Consider the following 21930-nt stretch of genomic DNA (forward strand, 5'->3'; position numbering starts at 1 on the left):
CATGTACATCATATGAAGAAAACAAGGAGATAGAAAATTAAACGTATTCAATATAGTCGATTATGTTCATGAGGTTTATGATGCAAAAGACATAGACTAACATATGGTGCATTTCACTCTTAACCCTTTACCTCATGCAAGCGTCTTTGGACGCCTCTACTCCATTCGCATGGAAGCGCCTTTTGACGCCTGCTGTAAACATCATCCTTTTTAAGCCGGTTTTCGTAGCACCACCTTTGGGGAAAACCCCCTATTAGATACTACATTCATTTCTGTGAATAACAATTACATCAGATCACATGGTCACTGCTCATGCTCTGGTCGATATCTGCTATTTAAAGTAACTGGGTCGTAATCTCCACTCTCCAAAATGGAGGTTGCGGATTTCATTCAGTTCTTACGAAGTTTTCATGATTAGAATCACAACTATGAAAGATTCAATAACTTAGGTAAAGGCTCTGATATTGATGTAGGCAGCAATTAGTTTTTATAAATTATCAAATTCAGATGACTTAGTAATGTAGACGCAGACAAAAAACTTGTAAATTTCGAGTATGAGAAATGGCAGCTATGGTTGATCACATGGCCTCACTGACATGACGGTGAACGAGTTCTCTCAAGATTTTAAAGCACATAAAAAATTCTTCCGTGAAAAATAATTACACAGATATAACAATCGGACTTTACTCTTAAATTTTTACACACATAACAGATGCATACCTAAAATGTAAAATGATTAAAATTGCTGTTAAATGTAACATACACTACACTGCTTAACAGTTAACAGGCAGGCCTATGTGTATGGAGTCAAATAGGTAATAGGTGTTCTATTTACAGCGTGCTGCACTTTGTAACTATGCTCTATGAGGTAAAGGGTTAAAGACGAAATTAACCATCCCCTGCAGTTAATGACCCTTATTACTTTTACCTCACTCTTCTTAGTTTCCAAAATTCTTAGCAACTCTGGGTCTTTTCTATTACACATCAAGTCTGATTCCATTAATCCTGGCAAACACTATCACCATTTCAAAATACCTGAACCCCAAGCTGATAATTGACAAAACTGAGGCCTTATGTAACATTTCACCACAAGATGATTTTTTTCCAGTGGCATAACATGCCTTGGGCTGAAATGGATAAAAGATGACAAACATCCATTGGGACTTGGAAGAAGTAAATAACTCTTGCCACATCACAAATTACTAATGTGAATTGATTCTGGTCATTGTGCAAAAAAATTAATTTCAAATGTACTTAAATTCCAAGATATGTCTCTGGGTCCTATTCTCCACAAATATGGATAACTGATCACTGAAACTTTAAATGAGTGGTTTGAAGAAAGCAGAGAATCCATGAAAATCAGTACGCCCAATGTAAATTAACAGCAATATACTTTCAGATAAGTACACTGGTTTACAAATATCACCTGCTCAATGGCAAACATCAATGGTGTACGGCCATCCTCAGTCTGGTCACTAGGATCACATCCTGCTGACAGCAACAGCTCTGCTATCTTGACACTCATGTCCATCTTCTTCGCCATGGTTTCCTGTCAAAGACACATAAACTTTCAAAATATATAAGCTATAGTTTTCTGTCAAAAAATATATAAACACTGTAACTGTGTATAGAATATAGTTTCCTGTCAAAACAAAGACAAAAACACTTTTATATAAGTGTACAAGCTATAGTACCTGTCAAAGACACATAAACACTGTCAAATAACAGTATAGGCTATCTCCCTGCATATTATTCAAGATATCAGGCAATATTTTTCCATTAAATCCATTAAAATAAGTATATACTTTAAGAAATGTAATCTTAATATTCAGAAGGGACCTCCTGTTTCATTTTTTAATATTTTCTCATTTTCAGACAAGAATAGTTACCAAAAATGTACACAATGTATTTTTTTAAAAACTCGTTAACTATCCAAATTTTTTAGCCTCTGTGATGTTTGGATACTCAGAGTGAAATGTTCAGGCTAAATGAGTGAGTGATTTATATTTTTAACATAGCTTTAAGAATCTGAGTTATATCACTATTATGTCTGCAGGGTGGCAGTATATAGTAATGTTTTGCACTGGGCATCGTGCTGCAGACATGTGGCATCATGTTCCACCCAGTCACATTATCTGGAAACCAGGTCAACCAGTCCGAACACTAGCCTATTAATGCTGAGCACCAAGTGAGGCAGCTGTAAGTACCACTTTTATAAGTCTCTGGTATGACTCAGCCGGTGTTCGAATCTGTGATGTCCCACATCCGAGGTGGACAATCTAACCGCTTATGCCACTGGAGTGGTCATTTAGATGGAAAAAAACCATTTAAATTAAATGACCAACAAAAGTCGACTGGTAAGTGTTAATAATCAGTAGTTAACATAATAAAACTTTGAATTACAAACCTCTGATGTGTGCTGAATCTTGTTTGCAGCAAGGTAGTGTAACTGCAATGGACAGATATAGTATTTTTTTTACAATATGACAAGTGAAATATACAGTCTGGATATTTTGTTCTTTCAAACACCAAATTTATTACATACAGATTAAAGATCTCTAACACTGTATTTCTGATATATGCTTCAATTCAACGAGTACCAAATAAAAATAAATATAATAAACAAATGCAAACAAAGAGAATGCTTCAATAAGTAATGAAAAATATCTTTAAATTACTTTTTACATGTACAGCGTTCAAAGTATGAGCTGGAATTTTATTCAAATCATGTCAATCTATTATTTTTTCATAATAACTCGACTGTCTTAGATGAAATAATTTTCAAGAAAATAAATATAATCAAAATTCTGGACATCTGAAATTTTAGTGATGTTCAAAAAATGGTTATATGGTCAAGTTACAAGTCTGAAAAAATTAAGTACTTCATAAATGTTTTCTTTGTTGATAAAAACAGGTGCAATTGATTTATCAAAATACTACTCACTGCATCCAAGCCTGATGCATCCTTGATTGTGGGGTCAGCCTTCTTGTCTTCAATTAGGTACCTGATCTGCTCATACAGACCATCTTCGAGAGGACTGCTGGTCGCAATGCTTGTTAAAGTTTTGCCTATAAAAAGTACATGGCAACAGTATAAAATGTCAAAGTACATTACATTTAAAGATATAGAAACTATACAAAGAAAACTGACAGCAAAATAAAAATGCCTGCAAAGCAAACTCAAGTGTAAACTTATGAGCAGAAAAGCTCATAACTGGCTCAATAAATTAGTTATTAGCAATTACCTGTCATTGTTAAAATGATCATGTTACACCTCTATGGCCTTAAACAAAGCAAGAGTAAAGCAAAACCAACAGGTTTAGGAAAATCAAAATTTTTCTCCAGTTTACAAATTGAAAATTTAAGAGAAACTTACAGTATTGTGAATTATATATATTAAAAAAATCCTAAACATTCAATCAAAAGTCCAAAAGTATTGAGTATTCTGAATGGCTTCCAATATTGAATGTGCTGATGCACCAAAAGTCTTGAATAGGATGATGTACCAAAATTCTTCATGTATCACAATGATATTTCCCAGAATGTCTGAATGAATTCCCAATAATGCCGAAATAGTGTTTTAGTCAAAAGAGTAAATGAACAGTTTGTAAATTATAATGAGTAATTTAAATGATTTCTCACAAATTATATCTGAACACAACAATAAATGATTCCACTGAATGAAATTAACATGTGAATGATTACCACAACCTTATACAAAAATCTAAGACATGATAAACTAAACAGGATGTAGGTCGCAAGTTCTTTTCCAGAACAATCTAATTCTGTAAATAATGCTAGACACTGAACTTGAATGTCAGCAACTTATTTATAAGTTACATACATGAACAAAAACATTAGAATGGTTAGGTAGGCCAAACATCTATCCTTAATTACAAAGGTAAAGCACACAATACAAATGAAATATACCATAGTTATTCTAATAGATGCCCGGAGGGGGGCCATATATTTTTTATCAGTTAGCTGTTTTACCCACGTGGACACTGATAAATAGAATAGTAACTCTTGCAGATGTTATGAAAATTTGCCCAGACATGTTATCAGATTGATTTTCTTCAATATTACTTAAACATGGAACAAAGCTTAGGCAGAGTTATCGATTTAAATGAAGCAGCAACTCTTGAACTTGCATATAACTGAGATATCAAGTTAAATGACCAAAGTACTCACCTTCATCATTCTTGAAGTCAATATCAACTCCTGGCTGACTAAGGAGATAATCCACTAAACCAATATGGCCCTTCAGAAATGCAATACTAACAGGTGTAGTCTGAAAATATACATATTTGTATCTTTCATTCTCTATTGGCAAGCTATTTATTACTTTAATACAATACATTCTTTACAATCCAAATAAAAATGATGCAAGTCTACCTTCTTTTCCCATTTATGGGCATATATCTGCCTTTATATATGTCTTTCCAAATTTATTTAATTTTTCTGCTTCTCTTTCGTTCTTAAAATTTTTATCACATAATACATGAAATTAAATGATCGTTACAAATGAACAGGTATCAATTGTATGGCATGATGAAAAGAAGTTCAAATAAACTCCCACATTTAAATGACTCGACCTGGTACTGAACAAGTATCAAATTCATAGCTCAATCTAAGAAAACTGTCCTCTGGGGAAAATAAAACCTTTACAAGCTAAGGGATTATTATAAGATTTATCATATTAGAGGCTCAATCAAAAGATTGTGAATTGGGAAAACAAAGGTGCTGCCATCACAAGCTATATGATTACGGTAAGATTTATCAAATCTTTTGCATGTCTTACTTATAAGAAAACCCATACTCTATATTAATCAAATGTTCAGTTTTAAAAACATTTACTTAAAAGCAAGTGTATATGGTAGTTCATCATAACTGTTCAAATGTCTTGTTGTTCATTAGCTCCACTTTAGCATTAAAAAACATGCAAAATACTTTTGTGACTAACCTAACATATTAACTGTAGGCTAAGCTCAGGTTAGGGTTAGGTCTGGTTTTGCTTGGTGCTTCACAGCACAGCTCCAAGACCACTGGAAAAAGTACTTTGCCCAAAGACAAACCATGGTAGTGGATACAGCCTGGTGAGATGGCATGATTCAAACCAGAGTCATCACACTAACCAATGAACCACAAAATTAGTGTTTTATGGTCCAGTAACGCAACCAAGACAGATGGAGTCAAGTCCTTTGTTCAAGGATCCACCATAGTAGCTGTCCAGCACTAATCCAATGGTAGGATTATAACCCACAATATTTCAAGCACATGTCCACCACAACAGCCACTGAAGAACTGTGGTTCCTGCCTCCATCATTTGCCTCTCAAGACAACCTGAAGGATGCATCATGTCTATTACACATCCCCAAGCCTGCAGGGGGTAACATGGTAAATGAAGCAACTAGCAGCAGAACTGCTTGTACATTGCAGCTGGCATATCTTCATCTGAAATAACAGACCTAGGCCAAATATAAAAAGTGTCAACCTCACTGATCAGCTGATTGCCATGTTCAAAGGTTTTGTCATTCTTCAAACTGCATGTACTGCCAACAATGGTCCCACAATACACATGTATCAGATTTGCATGATTTTGTTTTGTCCTGGATTTTCTATTCTCCAACAGATAAGTTTATCATTATTTGAAAAGTCTAAACCAACTGAACATATTAAATGGAATAAATACTATTATGTTAGTCCATAACCTCTAGCAAATTTAAGGATTAAGCATATGTGGACACCAATAAATGGTCACTTAAAAACTAATTGGATACTGAATGACTGTGTGGTATCATGCATTTTACTCAATAACACAGCTCTCAATGCATTCTTGAATATAGATTTTTGTGGTTGCTCCATATATTACAGTTTTTAGGAATTTTGTATTTTTGTAACTTCTGGGCATATTAGAATTTATAATTCCCTATCCAATGAACACAAGCAGTGTCTGAAAGCTGCATTTTCTTTCTCCAAATATAAATAATATCCAAGAAGAACTACGATCATGATCCTCAAATTATCATAAACTATTACACACTTATAACAGAGTCCCTGACACTCTACTTGGCAAACAAACTTCCAGGAATGCAAAGTAATGGCATTTCTTCCTTTTAACTGCTAAATGTTGAAACCATATGACATTTATCAGTCATAAGATTTTCCAGTTAGTTGTGGTGGAAATACTGGATCTCAGATTGGCACTATTTTCATGTATGATCAAGCAAACATCATTAAAAGTATTCTGGTGAAAACCCAATATCAATATGACCATCAATTCAAAGGAAGAAGCTACAACATTTTCATGAAGGGTATCACTGCAGCCTGGCATTTTCACCAGTTTTTTTAAACCAAACTAGGTATCATAAGAAATCTATTGGTCAAAACCCATGCTTAAATAACCATCCCATTTTGGAGGCATAGAGATAACATTTTCAAGATTCCCACCATGATGACCATATTCAGGATCAATTTGCATTTTTTCTAATGAATCTGACACTGTAAGAATTCTTCTGATTAAAACCCCTTGTGCAAATGCAAATGACTTCTATTTTTTTATATCAATCTGACACTGTAATAATTCTTCTAATTAAAACCCCTTGTGCAAATGACTTCCATTTTTTAAGAATCTGACACAGTAAGAACTCTAATTAAACCCCTTGTGCAAATGACTTCCATTTTTTATGAATCTGAGACTGTAAGAGTTCTTCTAATTAAAACCCCCTGTGCAAATGACTTCCATTTTTTATATAAATCTGACGCTGTGAGAATTCTTCTGATTAAAACCCCATAAGCAAATGACTTCCATTTTTATGAATCTGACACTGTAAGAATTCTTCTGACTAAAACCCTTATGTGGAAATGACTTCCATTTTTTATGAATCTGACACCATAAAAATGCTTCTAATTGAAACCCCCTGTGCAAATGCCTTCTATTTTTTTATGAATCTGCCACTTGTTCTAATTAAAACCCCATGCACAAATGACTTCCATTTGTTATGAATCTGACACTAAGAATTCTTCTGATTAAAACCCCCTGTGCAAATGACTTCCATTTTTTATGAATCTGACTACATAACAATTCTTCTAATTAAAACCCCCTGTGCAAATGACTTACATTTTTTATTAATCTGACACTGTAAGAATTCTTCTGATTAAAACCCCCTGTGCAAATGACTTCCATTTTATATAAATCTGACACTGTAAGAATTCTTCTAATTAAAACCTTATGTGGAAATGACTTCCATTTTTTATGAATCTGACACAGTAAGAATTCTAATTAAACCCCTTGTGCAAATGACTTCCATTTTTATGAATCTGACAATGTAAGAATTCTTCTAATTAAAACCCCCTGAGCAAATGACTTCCATTTAAGTGCAGTAGCCATTTACAAGATTTAACAAGAGTTTCAAGACAGCCACCATGGTGGTCATATTAGACATCAGCTCAACACCATTTTAATTTAGGACCAGCAAGACATTAAAAGAAGTATTCTGGTGAAAACCCTGTGTTGATAGGAGTAACAATAACAAGATTTTCAAGATGGCTGTCATGAAGAATTAGACTGGATATCAGAATCACACCTTTTGTGTTTAGGACCAACTGGACATCATAACAATTTTCTGATGAAAGCACAATAGTGATATAACTAGCCATCCAGGAAAGTATGTGTGTATTTGTCTGTTTTTAACGTAGCTTTAACAATTTAAGTCATACTGCTGCGACGCCTGCAGTGTGGCAGTTTATAGTGATGCCTAGCACTAGGGTATCATGTCAAAAATGGCATCATGTCCCACTCAGTCCTAACACTAACCATTTAATGTTAAGCACCAAGCAAAGCAGTTGGTAGTACTTTTTTTATAAGTGTTTGTGACTTGGCTGGGGTTTGCACCTATGACCTCCCACACCCAAGGCAGATGCTCTAAACACATAGGCTACTGGAACAGCCCCATCTAGGACAAATAACCAAACAATATTTTCCATATGGAATTGTGGTGTACATAGTGGCATTCAGATTGGCACCATTTTTCTTTATGACAAACTAGACATCATAAAAAGTCTTTCAGTGAAATCCCAAGATTAATATGATCATTCAATCAGAAGTAGTGATATCAAGATGGCCACCATAGTGGTTATAATATATATCCGAGTGGCACCAGTTTTGATTAGAACCAACAAGAAATCATGATAAGTCTGTTAGTAAAAACCTCATATTGATAAGACCATCCATGCAGAAGGAGTAGTGACATGATTCTCAAGATGGCAGCAGTGGCAGCCATACTGCATGTACAAGGAAGCATTTTCTTTCAGGATCAAGATCTCATAATAAGTCTTTCAGCGAAAAGCCCATGTTGTTATCATAGATCTATTCTGGATGAGTTGCTATAAGACTTTCAAGGTGACCATTGTGGTGATCATATTATTCATTATTATACATATTATACATCTGAAAACAACAGCCAGTATTATTTAGACCCAACTAGACATCGTATCATAAAATGTCTTCTGGTAAAAACCCATGTCAATATATTTTCCATTAAGGAGTACTGATGACAAGATTTTCAAGATGGCTGTCAACATGCCCATATCGGGCATCAGATTTTCACCTTTTCATTTAACACCAATCAGACCTGACAAGAAGTCTTCTGGTGAAAACCTTATATCAATGTGATTTTTCATTAAGGAGTATCAACAACATGACTCTCAAGTTGGCTGCTATGGTGACCATACTGAATGTCAGATCATCACGATTTTCACTTGGGACCAACCAGACCTCATAAGATTTTTATTTTTAATAAAACATGGAGTCACAGCCATCTGTTCATGGAAAGTAACAGATTTTCAAGATTTCTGCTGTGAATGTGTGTGAAAAGTCTCATGGAAATCAGGAGAAGTAGCGATATACCTTTTATACATTTCGTAATTCATTTACTGCACTTTCAGAAGCTGATAATGTCTAGTCAGCAAAATTCATTTCCTATTTTAATAACTGCTAAAGATGTGTGCATGGACTAAATGCTGCATCCATACTCTTACCAATACTAGTTATTTTTCTAGTCCAGGTTGCTTCAATCTCTTCAAACACTCAGCTCCACACAACACAAAGCATCTATAAACATGCTTTGCTATGGTCATTCAGGCTGAGTGAAAATGTATATATTTAACTTGCTGCAAATCATCTTAAAATAAATCGTGGTTTACGTGTTTTAATGATGTTCTTTAACTATTACTGAGCAGAAATGGAATTCACAGCAGATATGACAGGAAGTGACATAACTTGATGGACTGGATGGACAAAACTATATGCCCCCTTGCGTCTGGAGCATTTCATGTACTTACCTTCCATTCATTGGCTTTAGTTGGGTCAGCTCCAGCTTTGAGCAGTAGCTTCAATGAAAACTGCCATCCATAAGCTGCTGCGTAATGAAGCACAGTGTTTCCTGAGGAGTCCGCTTTATCAGGATCTGAGCCAAGGTAGAGCAGATATGAGGCAACATGAGTGTTACCATTCATCACTGCATGAATCAGGGCTGTCCTCTTATGCTTGTCTGAAAATACACGTCTTGTGCTGTACACTTTTGAAACCCAAAATCCCAGTGGGAGGTTTTGGTGGTAGATTAAAAAAGCTAGTGAACAGTTTATATGGCTTAAGTGCATTTCAATGTGGTCATGCAGGTGCATTTACTAATCATAAATTAAATAATAGTTGTTGTTCGAAAATTTAATACTAATATAGTTTAATCAAATTCTTTTCAACCTTGAATACTGAATGCTCTGCAAATCAAATGTCACCACAAAACCTCCAAAAGCATATTGTCCATCGCTATGGACTTTTACAATAGTGGCTAGGTACTAAACTTCATAACGAAATGAGAATGTGAAGTCTAGTTGTAACAAATAACATGGTAGCACAATAATTTTAACACACAATGTGAAATCACTGAATGACATTCAATCCGGTTTGAACTGGATCACACCATTAGGTTGACCTCCAATAATGTTTACATGCTTGAACAATTAATTTGCCATTTTTTCTCAAAGCACGTGCATAATGACCTTCTAAAGGAATATGGCTGAATGAGTGGATTATCATCAGTTAAAGTTATGTGTAATCAAATTCTACCACCTAACCCCCAAGAACCTTTAATAAGTTTTTCTGGTGACAAATTAGTTGACCAAAATGAGATTCTTTCAATTTTGTCTGGTCCGTATCTTAGTTATTGGAAAGGTAATATAAAGGACTTATTTTAGACAGTGACACAGTATCTAAATTTGCTAGGTCTCTGGTACAATATCTGATATACATGGTTCATACTGACATTTCAATTCCAGACATTTTCAAGCACTTTGAAGGGCTTTTCGAGGACAAAATATACACCATAAATGCATCTAAACATAGGGTGAATATTACTTATGGTGTTTAAGTCCACAAAATTTCAAATTTTTAATTCTTAGAGAAGATCTATTGAATACTTTTTCTGACCCAGACATAAGCAAAGACAATGTACCTGTGGGGGGGATTGGGGCATGAGAGGTTAGAGGTGCATTCATATTAGTTTGAAAGTTGTGTCTTTTTTGTTCAAGTTTCTGGCTTCTTGAGCTTTTTACTTCTTTAAGTGAGAAAATATTCTTGCTTCACACCTATAGCAGTGGGGTGTGTTTTATCAGACCACATATAGGTGGTATCCCCACCCTCCTTTGCAACTTCTAACAATGTTTCAGACCCCCAAGGTGAACACAAATATACTTTTTTTAAAGTCCTCTCCTACCCCCATCAGCAAAAAATGAAAACTATGTATGTTTCAAGAACATGCTCATCTTCTAGACAGGCTCTCAACATAAGGGACAGTCCCCTTCCTGCTTGATGGCCTGGGTCGCGAGAGCCACAAGGAGTTAAACTGCAAAACCATGCCACCTAAACTGTGCATATAGCTTTCTTGGAGTTATCTATCCAGTGCAGTTATTGACGCATATCCATTAGATTCTTTTAAAAAATCTGTATTTAACTGGAACGCGAGGGAGAAAATGCTGTTGGACATCCTAGCCATGCACCAACTCAAAATGGTCACAACATTTAGTTATTAATACCTAGTGTCATAGAAGTTGTGTGGGCATTAGCGATATTTTTACTGTATATATATGTGAAACAATTGTGAAATATAGTAAGCGCCAGATTGTTAAATACTGTGAATGCTAACTGACATGTAAAATGACATGTATGGAGTGACATTATTAACAGATTTTTGATCCTTCAATGGGACTGGCACTCTACTGGCCAAACAGAATTTAAAGGAATTCAAGACAAGACCATTTCTTCTATTTTAGCTGCAGTTTTGAATACATCACTGATATTCAACAGTGACAAGATTTTCCTATTCTATAAATTAGAAAAAGTCTTCTGGTGCAAGAACAATTTCAATATGACTAGCCATGAAAGAGAAGAGATAAAATATTCAAGATGTCCATTATGGCTGTCATACTAGAAGTATGTTTGGCAAGATTTTCATTTGCAACTAGCTAGACATCATAAAACCCTATGCTGATATGTCCATTCATTCAGGAGAAGATTTTCAAGATGGCTACTGTGGTTGTCCAAGTAGCACTATTTTCATTTCAGAGCAATCAGACCATGGAATGAATGTGTGTGTAAACTTTCAGTCAATCCTCTAAGTAGTTTACAAGTAGCAAGAACAAACCTGTGCTAAAGGATGGACGTCAGATGACAGGAAAAAGGTCATCCATAAGCTCTTCTGATTTATCACAAGTAGGTAACAAAGCATCATTTCAGCTCATCACATTAAGTTTATACAATGGCAGCCATGGAGGGACAATGATCAATGCCTTCACCTTCTCAGAGTCAAACTACCTTTCACCTATGTTAAAAACAAATGTTACTAACATCAAATGCACTTGACACAACACGTTGATGAAAGACCTCCAAGGTGCTCAGGTTTAGTATTTCTGCAAGCACTTCCAGGAATTTGGATTACCTCAATGACTGCCTACAGCATGCCAAATAGACTTTTGATAATGATGTCTCATTATCAATCTTACTATATCAGTATATTCTCTAATAAGGATATATAAGAACAGTTCTTGTAGCACAAGACCAAATATTTTTCATGCACTTTTCAGTGTGGACAACTCTAACTCCAGCAAGACACAGAAGACGGGTACGTGACATGCCACGAATGGGCATCAGTGACAAAGAACTTTTGCATGGGCTTCTGCAGCTTCCCATCTGACTGACTAAGGCACAGTATGGTCATTAGTTTAGCCTTTAAGTCTTCCACATGTGTCTTAAGCCCAAAAATCTCTCTTGGAAGTGCTCTGAGTACTCCAAGAGCATTGTCTTTGGCTAGAACAGACTCCACAACATTCTGCCATTGTAAGAAACATGGCATTATTGAGCTTAGCCAGTTTCATTTCTGTGACTTGGATATTTTAATGCGAGAACAAACAGTGGGTCTAATGTCAGTTGCTGCCAGGTGGTTCGTCTCTTGCAGGACTATGCTCTCATGCCTTGGGAGCTTGAGTTGTTCCTGGAGCTCTTTCTGAGCCATTCCACTTCAAGGGTAGTGAAAGTTTCATATTCATCCCATAGCAGACACCCTAGTTGTGAACATCATTTCATTAGTATCACTATGACAGACAATTCTCTACTATTTTTCAAGTCTAGGCAGACACCCTAGAGACCCTGACCTTAGAGTGAGGTGGGTTGTCCCTTATATTTCTAGAAAGGAGTTACATGATATGCATATTCTTTAAATGTACCTAGTTTTTGTGCTGCTGGAAGGGGGCAAGACCAGACTTTCTGAAAAGTATACTAGTGTACACTTATGGGATCTGAAAGAATGACATCTGGCAGTGAGCGGGGTTGGAATACCACCCATATGTAGTCAATCCCACCCACCGAGCCCTTCCACTGCTCTTTTTGTCATTATTTCAACCTTTTGTGCATTTTACCCTTGCCCAGGGACTACAGTGCACTTTCCATCACTAATGCAATGTCTAGTAATAGTTATTACCTCGCTGTTCGACAACAGCTCCATTCTGTACCAGGATCCTAGCAATATCTAGGTACCCATGCTGTGCTGCTATCATCAGTGGAGTCAATTTGTTCTTCCCTGCTGATAAAGGCTTGTTCACATCCACCTGGTGTTTAATTAGGATTTTCAGAACATCCTGAAATTAAGTGGTTATAATAAACATCAATATAATCCCTTGAAATGCAGTTACTGCAGTATAATCTTACCACCTAGATCAGTACAACAGCCAAGAAAACTTCTGACTACCATTATTTTCTGCAGATGAAGTGTTAATAATTTCACCAGAACCAGACACTAATAAACAAATAAGACTGCAAAATTTACATATGCAAATGGCTAATTTTAGTTCACTAAATGTTTTTTTTTATGCATATGGCCATCATTGTTACATGAACTATGGTAATTCATGTACTTTTCATACCAAAACAAATTTTGTTTTCAGAATATGAAAACTTGTGTCTAACAAAATATTATTATGTACTAATTTAAAGGTTTCTGACCTAAATCAGGCTTATGATATGCAATGGCAACCTAAGAGAACTAATGTCAAAAACATAAAAATGACTTTAATTTTGCCCTCAACCTAATAATCTTTTAAAGTACTCAACAGACCTGTAATAAATGAATATGTGTGCATGTGTCAGAGAGAGAGAGAGAGAGACTGAGAAAAAGCAATAAGGCAATAACATGTCAGTGTGCCAAATTATGTGGAAGATGAGTTTATTATTTTTAAATATCTCTTGTAGTGTTGTAGCTTGCAAAGTTATGAAAATGATTTGTGTGTGTGTGTGTGTTTTGGATTTTTAATGTAGCTTTAACAATTTTTCAGTCATATCACTATGATGTCTGGCAGTTTATAGTGACAAAACGAAGATGATTCAAGCCAAAAGAGCTTGTACTGTTGCAATAATACATGCATGCTCTATTGTCTTCTTACAGCAAATTACAAAACAAAAAAAATATAACCGGTTTTTCTATGTTTTAGTGAATGTTAATGAATGTGGTGGGGGGAGATAGGGAGAGATGTATGTAACATAATATGTATTCGAAGCCACATTTTATTTTTCCTTTTCGACAAAAGAAAAGGGTTACAAGGTGATTGTAATCTTAATTGTTCAGTTACTTGATGATTGTGTTCTTCCTATGTACAGAGCTACAATGCTACTGTTATATTCCACTGGCAATTAAAGACTGAATAAATAAATTGTTCTTGTTATAATTATCATATCCATTGTTGAATAACATGGCTATGATGAGGTATTACATGCTAATTAAATATGCCTTGACCTTTAGCATGGTCATTTCCAGTAATGACTGGATCGAAGACCAGGTTCACATGAACCTGTGACAGATAATATTAGAAATGGGGAAATTTTGAGCATATGGAAACTGGGGTATAGGCATGTGGAATTTCAGTCAGGGCTTGTGATTTTTTAAAAGTTACCATCCATGGGCCTGTCTAAAACACGTTTTCTTTGAGCACTAATGAAGCTAACAAATAATTCAGGAAGGTTTTTCATTGAGGTGACCATTTTAACTTAACAGGGATTATACCAAACATGTACTCTGCAAGCAATATAATGGTCATTTCATGTATCTAAATCACACACTTACGTTTTTTTAAGCCATTTGAAACAATAATTTCTCTTTTCCTCTCAAATGAACATCAAATTTTGTAGCAAAGAAATAAAAAAATGACTTTGCTGCAAATGTATAAATGATGATTATTATACTTTGCAATCTCTTGTTTCACTGATCACAAGTAATTTCCCTTGCTCTGAGCATAAATATCTTAAAGAGTTTGAAATTTTTGGCAATGTCACACTGCCTTCATCAGGAACTAATGTTGATCATGTGACTTATAATGGTCACATGATACAAGGAGACTGGTGTAGATGTGTGGTAATTCAAGCCCCTCGTCCCTGTTTAGTATTGGTCTCCGCTGTCATATCATGTGATGTCAAATCCCACAGCCTGAAGTCCCAGACTATTCATCTTCAAAAAAATAGGCCAGGACAGGGCTATTATCCATATTAAAACAAGTCAGGCAAGGCTAATTCTTATAATTTAATCACTTTATCTACCTTTATCTGGCTGCTCATTACATCTTGGCATTCTGAATGTTTGAATCTAACCTCTCTTCATTTAATCACTCACATCATGTTACAATACAGTGCATTGTCATGGATAACTATCGCATGTGCACAACATCTATCACTGCTATTGCTTGAGACTGCATATTAAGCTAAGCAACCAAATTATCAGCCAATAAAAACACTTCAATGAAATCTGGCATGATTAATTGGCTGTGTTTTAGCTGACCTGGTATTTACTCAACAAGATACTCAAAAGGGGATCACCCTTTGATTTCAGTCCATAAATTGCAATGAAATTATTGACTGGCACCTTACTGACACAAGTGTCCCTCTTGTTTCTGAACTGATTAACCCTTTCAACACTACGGAACAGTTTACTGGTCCAGGGGAAGTAAGTCCCAAACACTATAGACCTTTTTATTGGTCTGGGGCAGTGTTCTTCTCTAACATTATAGTACCAGTCTATACAAATTTTGGGGTACCTCTAATAACTTCCTACTTGTAATGTAGATATTATATTTGGATTATCGCGTGAGTTTAGCTTGTATACAACTAGAAATATTGAACAAAGTAGGCACTTCTAACGACTCTTCCGAGTGGTGAAATTTGTATCCAAAATGGCGGAGTTCGAAGAAAGATCAGATGAGAGTGAAGTGTCAGATTTAGAATTATCAGAGGATTTCGACCTAGTAAAGTTGGATGAAAATGAGAGAAGGTGGCTGGAGAGGCAATGGAATGTGCTTGTGGGTGACAGTGATGATGATGAAGAGGACTTTGAAGGTTTTGAACTGGAGGAAGTGTACGCTCCACTTGATTCTGTTTCGTCGAAGTTGGAATACCAAAAAGATTTGTTTCAGTTTTCTGAGAGAGTTGGACCCACCCAAGTGTTAGATGGCTCCAGGAAAGCTTTGGAATATTTTCAAATATTCTATTCAGATGAAGTTTTTGGAAACACTGTCCATCTGACGAATATGAATGTGACGATCAAACATGCCAGAGGCGATACAGGTGTGTGGACAGATCTCACCTTGGATGAAATCAAGGCATTTTATGGAATTTTAATTATTATGGACACCATGAAATTTGCCAGGGATGTTGCTACTAGGGTCAACTGTCCAAGTTTTGGGAACTTTCTAAGTTTTCTAAGAGGTAAGTAGATAATTACTTGTATTTTACCTGTTGTGTTACCTGTCTGCACCTGTATTTTAACAGCTGTAACAGATATGCACATTTAGTCAATTAGTCATAAAATTTGATTTTTAACCTTGATTTTGACACCTAATCCAGCCAGATATCTTTAAATTGGCAAAAGTATGTTATTTCAAAATCTACAAGTCATTTTGCTTTACAACCCCAAAGTTACTTAGTGTTGAGGACTCTGCTCCCAAAGTTACCTAGTGATGAAAGGGTTAAATGACAGTAAGGAGCATTTAAATTGTTTAATTGATTATTCAGTTGATTAACTTCAATGTGACATGTTGTGTTTGAAGTAAACTGATTACATTAATTAAGCAGTTGGTGCTTATGTTTGAACTACAAATTGTATGATCGCTTTATAAGATGTAATTGTCAAATATGGTATCTCTATTTTCAATGTGTTAAATTATTTTCATAAGGATGGTCACAAGGAAGACTCAGAAAAGGAAAATTCATGCAGAAGTATAGGAATAAAATTTAAGGCTGATAGTCAGTCTGAGGTTGTTATTGTTGTTGTTGCTCTTGTTGTTTTGGGGCTTGACACCTTTTCTCAGCTCAAGATAGGTTATATATGGCAACCAGTATAACTTGGTGAAGGAAGACCCAGGAAAACCCCAGTAAGAACCACCAACAAACGGGAAGCTACTGGCAGCTTTCTCACATACCCACATTGGCTGAGCCTGTGACTTGAGCCCACATGGGCAGAGGTGAGATGGCAGTGATGACTAAAAGCAAGTGATTTAGACTACTCAGCCACCCGGCGCTCCGTCATGCTGAGGTAACTATTCCTCCAGAGACATATGTCAGAGTCTGTGGCAGCAAAATATGACATAACTAAGAGACGAAAAAATTGCAAACACATTGGATTGATAATAGGGTTGTCAAAATTTTGGGAAATTTCTACCAGGTACCTGTCTATCCTAATGATCATTTACCCTGGTACTCAATAAAGGGAAATCGTATTAAATGTGAACCTGAACTGCTTTGTTGTAGGTTCACACATTCCAACCCACACAAGACAAGCATAACTATTACAACTAAAAGTGGCAAAAAGCCAAATCTGAGCATAAAAAGAGCCATCTATATATTACATTTCCATAATTACAGAAAACTATGGAAAATATACATATATATTTCATTTAATTTACATTTATTTTTGCTACCTACCTGAATCTGCAGTTAAAATTTTTGTCACAACTTGGCTAAATCCATGTGAATTAGAAGTTAGTACATGAGTATAGACACAGAATTGATAAATTATTTCTGCATAACACTCTAACTAGTCTATATGTCTAGAGTAATTTTGCGAATAGTCATAAAGTCCACAAATGATGACTTTTGTAGTATCCTCAACCTGCCATGGTTTGTCCCTTAATGATGGTCTGATGCAACATGTTTTAAAGTTTAACAAAATCCCTCTCCTCATACATTTTTCAGTCATATAACATCCATCAGTCACATTGAAACAGCCCGTTTTTTTATATCAGGAGCCATGTATTTTCAATTTAGACTGGTATGCTACGTATGTAGGATCAAAATAGAATGAATCTATGACACGTGGTTTTACATTCAAGAAGCCTGCTTTCTTGTGACTGTTACATAAACTTAATACAAAAATTACCATATTTACAAACGTGGTGAATTTTTATTAGCTTTTTTTTCAATGTTAATAAATAACCAAGATTTCCCTTATATTTAAATGTTTCAGTGAAAAATTTCATTCTGTATAGTTGTCCATTTCATTCATTTTTTCTTAACATGGTAACAGAAGAGCATGTTACAGTAACTAAAATTTTGTGTTGCCTTTGCTGTGACAAAAATATGTCTTGGGTTGACTTGAACAGCTAATACTCGCACCAGGGTCACAAACTTTACATTTTTATTGTGCTTTCTATTATTTGAATTACAGTATGTGTTTAAATTATATTTTGTCAAATATTTCTTAATCAGTACTTAGTGTTAATGTCATCAGGATCTCAAAACTAGCACATTCAAATCAAACTGACTTAATCAGTTATATCTTCAAACAGTTTTAAACCTCATAAAGCTTGAGCAGCACTGTATGACACTAACCAGCATGTGCAGAAAAGTTAGAACTGCTTACACTGCACTAGGCAAGGCCATTTTTGACCTAAATGAGAATGAAATGAAAAATAAAATAAAACCAGAACTTTTCTTAATGCATCTTACACCTTAGTCTAATATATAAAAAAAATTCTAATATGGAAATGCTGCACAGGCTCCAGGAGAAGAATAGCATTAAACTTGGTGCTACTTATAACAAAAGGCTCTGGGTAAAAGATTTTGTTCTGTGTGTTGATCAAGTCTTGGGAGAAGAAGTTAGATCAAGAAATGGTGTATATATGATACCCTAACAATAAAATGTAAGCCCTTTGAAGAAATAAATCTTTTGTACTGTACTTCTTTTGTCTTTTTTGTTGAGTTAAAATGCGTACATCTTACCAGATATAGCCAAGAAAGTAAAATTTTGGAACAAGTAAGATTTAAGGTGTGACAAGTGAATTTTCTGAACCAATTGCCTGAACAAGTGGGTGATTTTTTTTTTATCAATCCTGATGTTTACTTCAATTATCCAGTATATTCAGGAAAGATCTTACAAACTGAATCTTATCATACCAAATGGTAAAAGACTAATGCAAATAATACAATTACAAACAGCAAGACATAACCCTAACCCTAGCCCTCCAACATTAACCCTAACCCTAACCACCAATTCTACCCATAAACAGAAATTTAGAACAATTAACTTACATTTGACCATCAGGTGACAAAAGGGTAACACTATGATCACTATTATCATTTATTAATTGACAGGGTTTGTACAAGCTCCATTGCAAGCGATCCACAAAGTTTGATAACTGTAGATGGTAGAGAACTTGAGTTTTTGTGAGTTTCTCTGAAGATCTCTACTGGAGTTTTTGTGAGGAAACAATGTTTCTTCAGTCAGTCAGTGATCATGACCTTTTACCCCCATAAAAGACAGGGTCTTTTCTTACTGCAAATGCAAGCGATCCAGTTTGGTAACTATTGATGGTGGACAACTCAATTTACTGTGCAGAAATAAAATTGGCTACAGATGGAATGAAGGGTGATGACTAGACATCATAATACGCTGCACCTTATGGTTAGCAATCTCAAATATTCCCATCAACATTGACAGTACCTTTATTTTACTTTTATTCATTTGTGACAAATATTTTCACCACCGTGACAGTATCTTTATTTCATTTTTCTTCATTTTTATTCATTTTCCACAAATATTTCCAACAACATGACAGGCCTGACAGTACCTGTTTAACTTTTATTCATTTTCCACAAATATTCCTGCCAACATGATAGTACTTTTATTTATGTTCAGTTAACTCTAATTCATTTTCTACATAAAAAAAGCTGCTCTAAGTTTATTTTTTTAAGAATAGAAGCCTTTAATTTCACTGAGAACAAGGTTTTGGTGTAGAATTATATGGCATAAGTTAGTTATTTAGTGCTAAGGCAATTGGAGACAAGTGCCTTGCCCAAGGACACATGACAGTAGCTGACCCACTAATCCGAAGGTTGGAATCAAATTCACATACTCATGGTTGCAAGTTTGGCATAACCATGCCACCACGCCTCCTGCTTTAGTCACCTCAATCGGCTGCATAGGGTCTATTCTTCTTCCCCATGCTAACTGGGTGATACACCTACTAAGAGCATCCAAAGTAACCAAGGGCATTCTCAGTTTTTATGCTATTGACACTAGTATTCTATGGCATTTTCTTTGTTGTTTACACTAGTAACCTATGGCATTCTCACTTTTTATGCTGTTTACATTAGTATCTAATGGCATTCTCACTTTTTATGCTGTTTACATTAGTATCCAATGGCATTCTCACTTTTTATGCTGTTTACATTAGTATCCAATGGCATTCTCACTTTTTATGCTGTTTACATTAGTATCCAATGGCATTCTGAATTTTGTATGCTGTTTAGATTAGTACCCTATGGCATTCTCAATTTTTATGCTGTTTAGATTGCTACCCCATGGCATTCTTGATTTTAATGCTGTTGACACCAATACCCAATGAGATTCTCAATTTTTATCCTGTTTACACTAATACCCAATAGCAGTCTCAATTTATATGCCCTTTACACTATTACCCAATGGCATTGTAACTTTTTATGTTGTTTACACTAGCAACCTATGGCATTCTCGCGTTTAATGCTATTTACACTAGCATCCAATGGTCTAGCACATTTAATTTATCTAATACCTATGCTTCCCCCTGTTGATTTGGGGATGCATAAAAAACCCAATGTGTGCAAGAGGCAGCTAATGGACTTTTTTGCCTTTGGATGTGTCCAATAATGATGTTCCTGCTGAGGTGGCAGATGGACAAATGGGATAAAAAGATCTGCAGAACAAAACTCAACCAAATCCTATACATAACATTTGTTACAAAGAATCAGCTGATGCCCGTAGTGACAAAACACCAACATTCTTCACTTTAATGTACACAGTACAGTCCAAAGTATAACTTATTTCAATATGAATAATTTGTGCATTTAAATAATTTGAGTTGTTTTGTACCTTAACATGTGCTATGTACTTGTAAAATCATGCTATACTATTTTACAATGTGAAACTGGTAAGATGAATATAAAAAAGATGAAGCAAAATTAACACTTACCGCATGTCCGTAAGTGACTGCAATATGGATTGGGCAGTCAGATCTTCGACTAGGTCTGTTAACACCACCAGGTCCCCACCTGGAAATCATATCTGTCTCTAGTGCTCCTGTAGTAGAGAGAACAATACATTTAAGAGCACTCAGATGACAAAGACAGAAAGAAAACTAGGTATGACTAGTTTACCTACAAACATTAGGTAATTGTGCATGCAAACTACATCATACTAAGTACACTATTATCAGATTTACATATGGTAGTGCATTTTACATAAGCTTAAAAGGTAAACCTTTATTAATTCAGTACATTCAGACAATATGTGGCTCAAGTCTTTATTTGTGATTTGCTTTTCAGCATGACAATATATCATAACCAAGTTACTATCAGTACAATACATCATAACTGTTACTATCAGTACAATACATCATTTAACTAAGTTACTATCAATGTGAGCAAATTGTTTAAGAAGACATATATGTATCTAACTGAATCTTGCAAAATTTAAGGGTGGCAAATTTTATTTTACTCCTGGATCATTTTTATCAGCTGCAATACCAACCTTCTTTGGCCCGTTTAAGAAGGGTATCCACATTCCTGGCTCTCCCTGCAGCACAAGCATAGTGTAGTGGCATCATCCCTTGTATGTCTACTTCCATAATGCTGGCACCTCTATCAAGAAAAATAAAACATAAAAAATCTATGCACATCTTTATAGCAATTACCTGTGCCCTTGTAAAGTAGATATGCAGCCAGTGCTGCCCATGAAGTAAAAGTCCAAAGAAACAATTTGTAAATAATGGAAAAAAATTGTTTCATTTGCAAGAAGGTCTAATCAGCTTATCTACATATGCATACAAACATGCCTACCCAAGTTAATTTCTGTTAAGTAGTTTTTG

At 35.3% G+C, this 21930-nt stretch overlaps 1 protein-coding gene across 3 annotated transcripts in view; it reads right to left on the reverse strand.

Annotated features, from left to right (window-relative positions):
* Nucleotides 1-21930, reverse strand: part of LOC149804499 (poly [ADP-ribose] polymerase tankyrase-like) — a 201083-nt gene that overhangs the window by 116438 nt on the left and 62715 nt on the right. For all 3 annotated transcript variants that reach the window (XR_016416027.1, XM_089940712.1, XM_089940711.1), the window contains exons 16-23: nt 21594-21703; nt 21037-21143; nt 13032-13188; nt 9343-9551; nt 4192-4291; nt 2945-3069; nt 2408-2449; nt 1427-1549 (exon numbers count right to left, since the gene is read on the reverse strand). Coding sequence is in view for 2 of the 3 variants with exons in the window: in XM_089940712.1 (XP_089796838.1) it covers nt 1427-1549; nt 2408-2449; nt 2945-3069; nt 4192-4291; nt 9343-9551; nt 13032-13188; nt 21037-21143; nt 21594-21703 (973 nt within the window). In the remaining variant the exon portion in view is untranslated. The remainder of the gene's footprint in view (nt 1-1426; nt 1550-2407; nt 2450-2944; nt 3070-4191; nt 4292-9342; nt 9552-13031; nt 13189-21036; nt 21144-21593; nt 21704-21930) is intronic.

Source organism: Sinohyriopsis cumingii, chromosome 2 (genome assembly GCF_028554795.1).
Source record: "Sinohyriopsis cumingii isolate HCF-2022 chromosome 2, ASM2855479v2, whole genome shotgun sequence".
NCBI lineage: Eukaryota > Metazoa > Mollusca > Bivalvia > Unionida > Unionidae > Sinohyriopsis > Sinohyriopsis cumingii.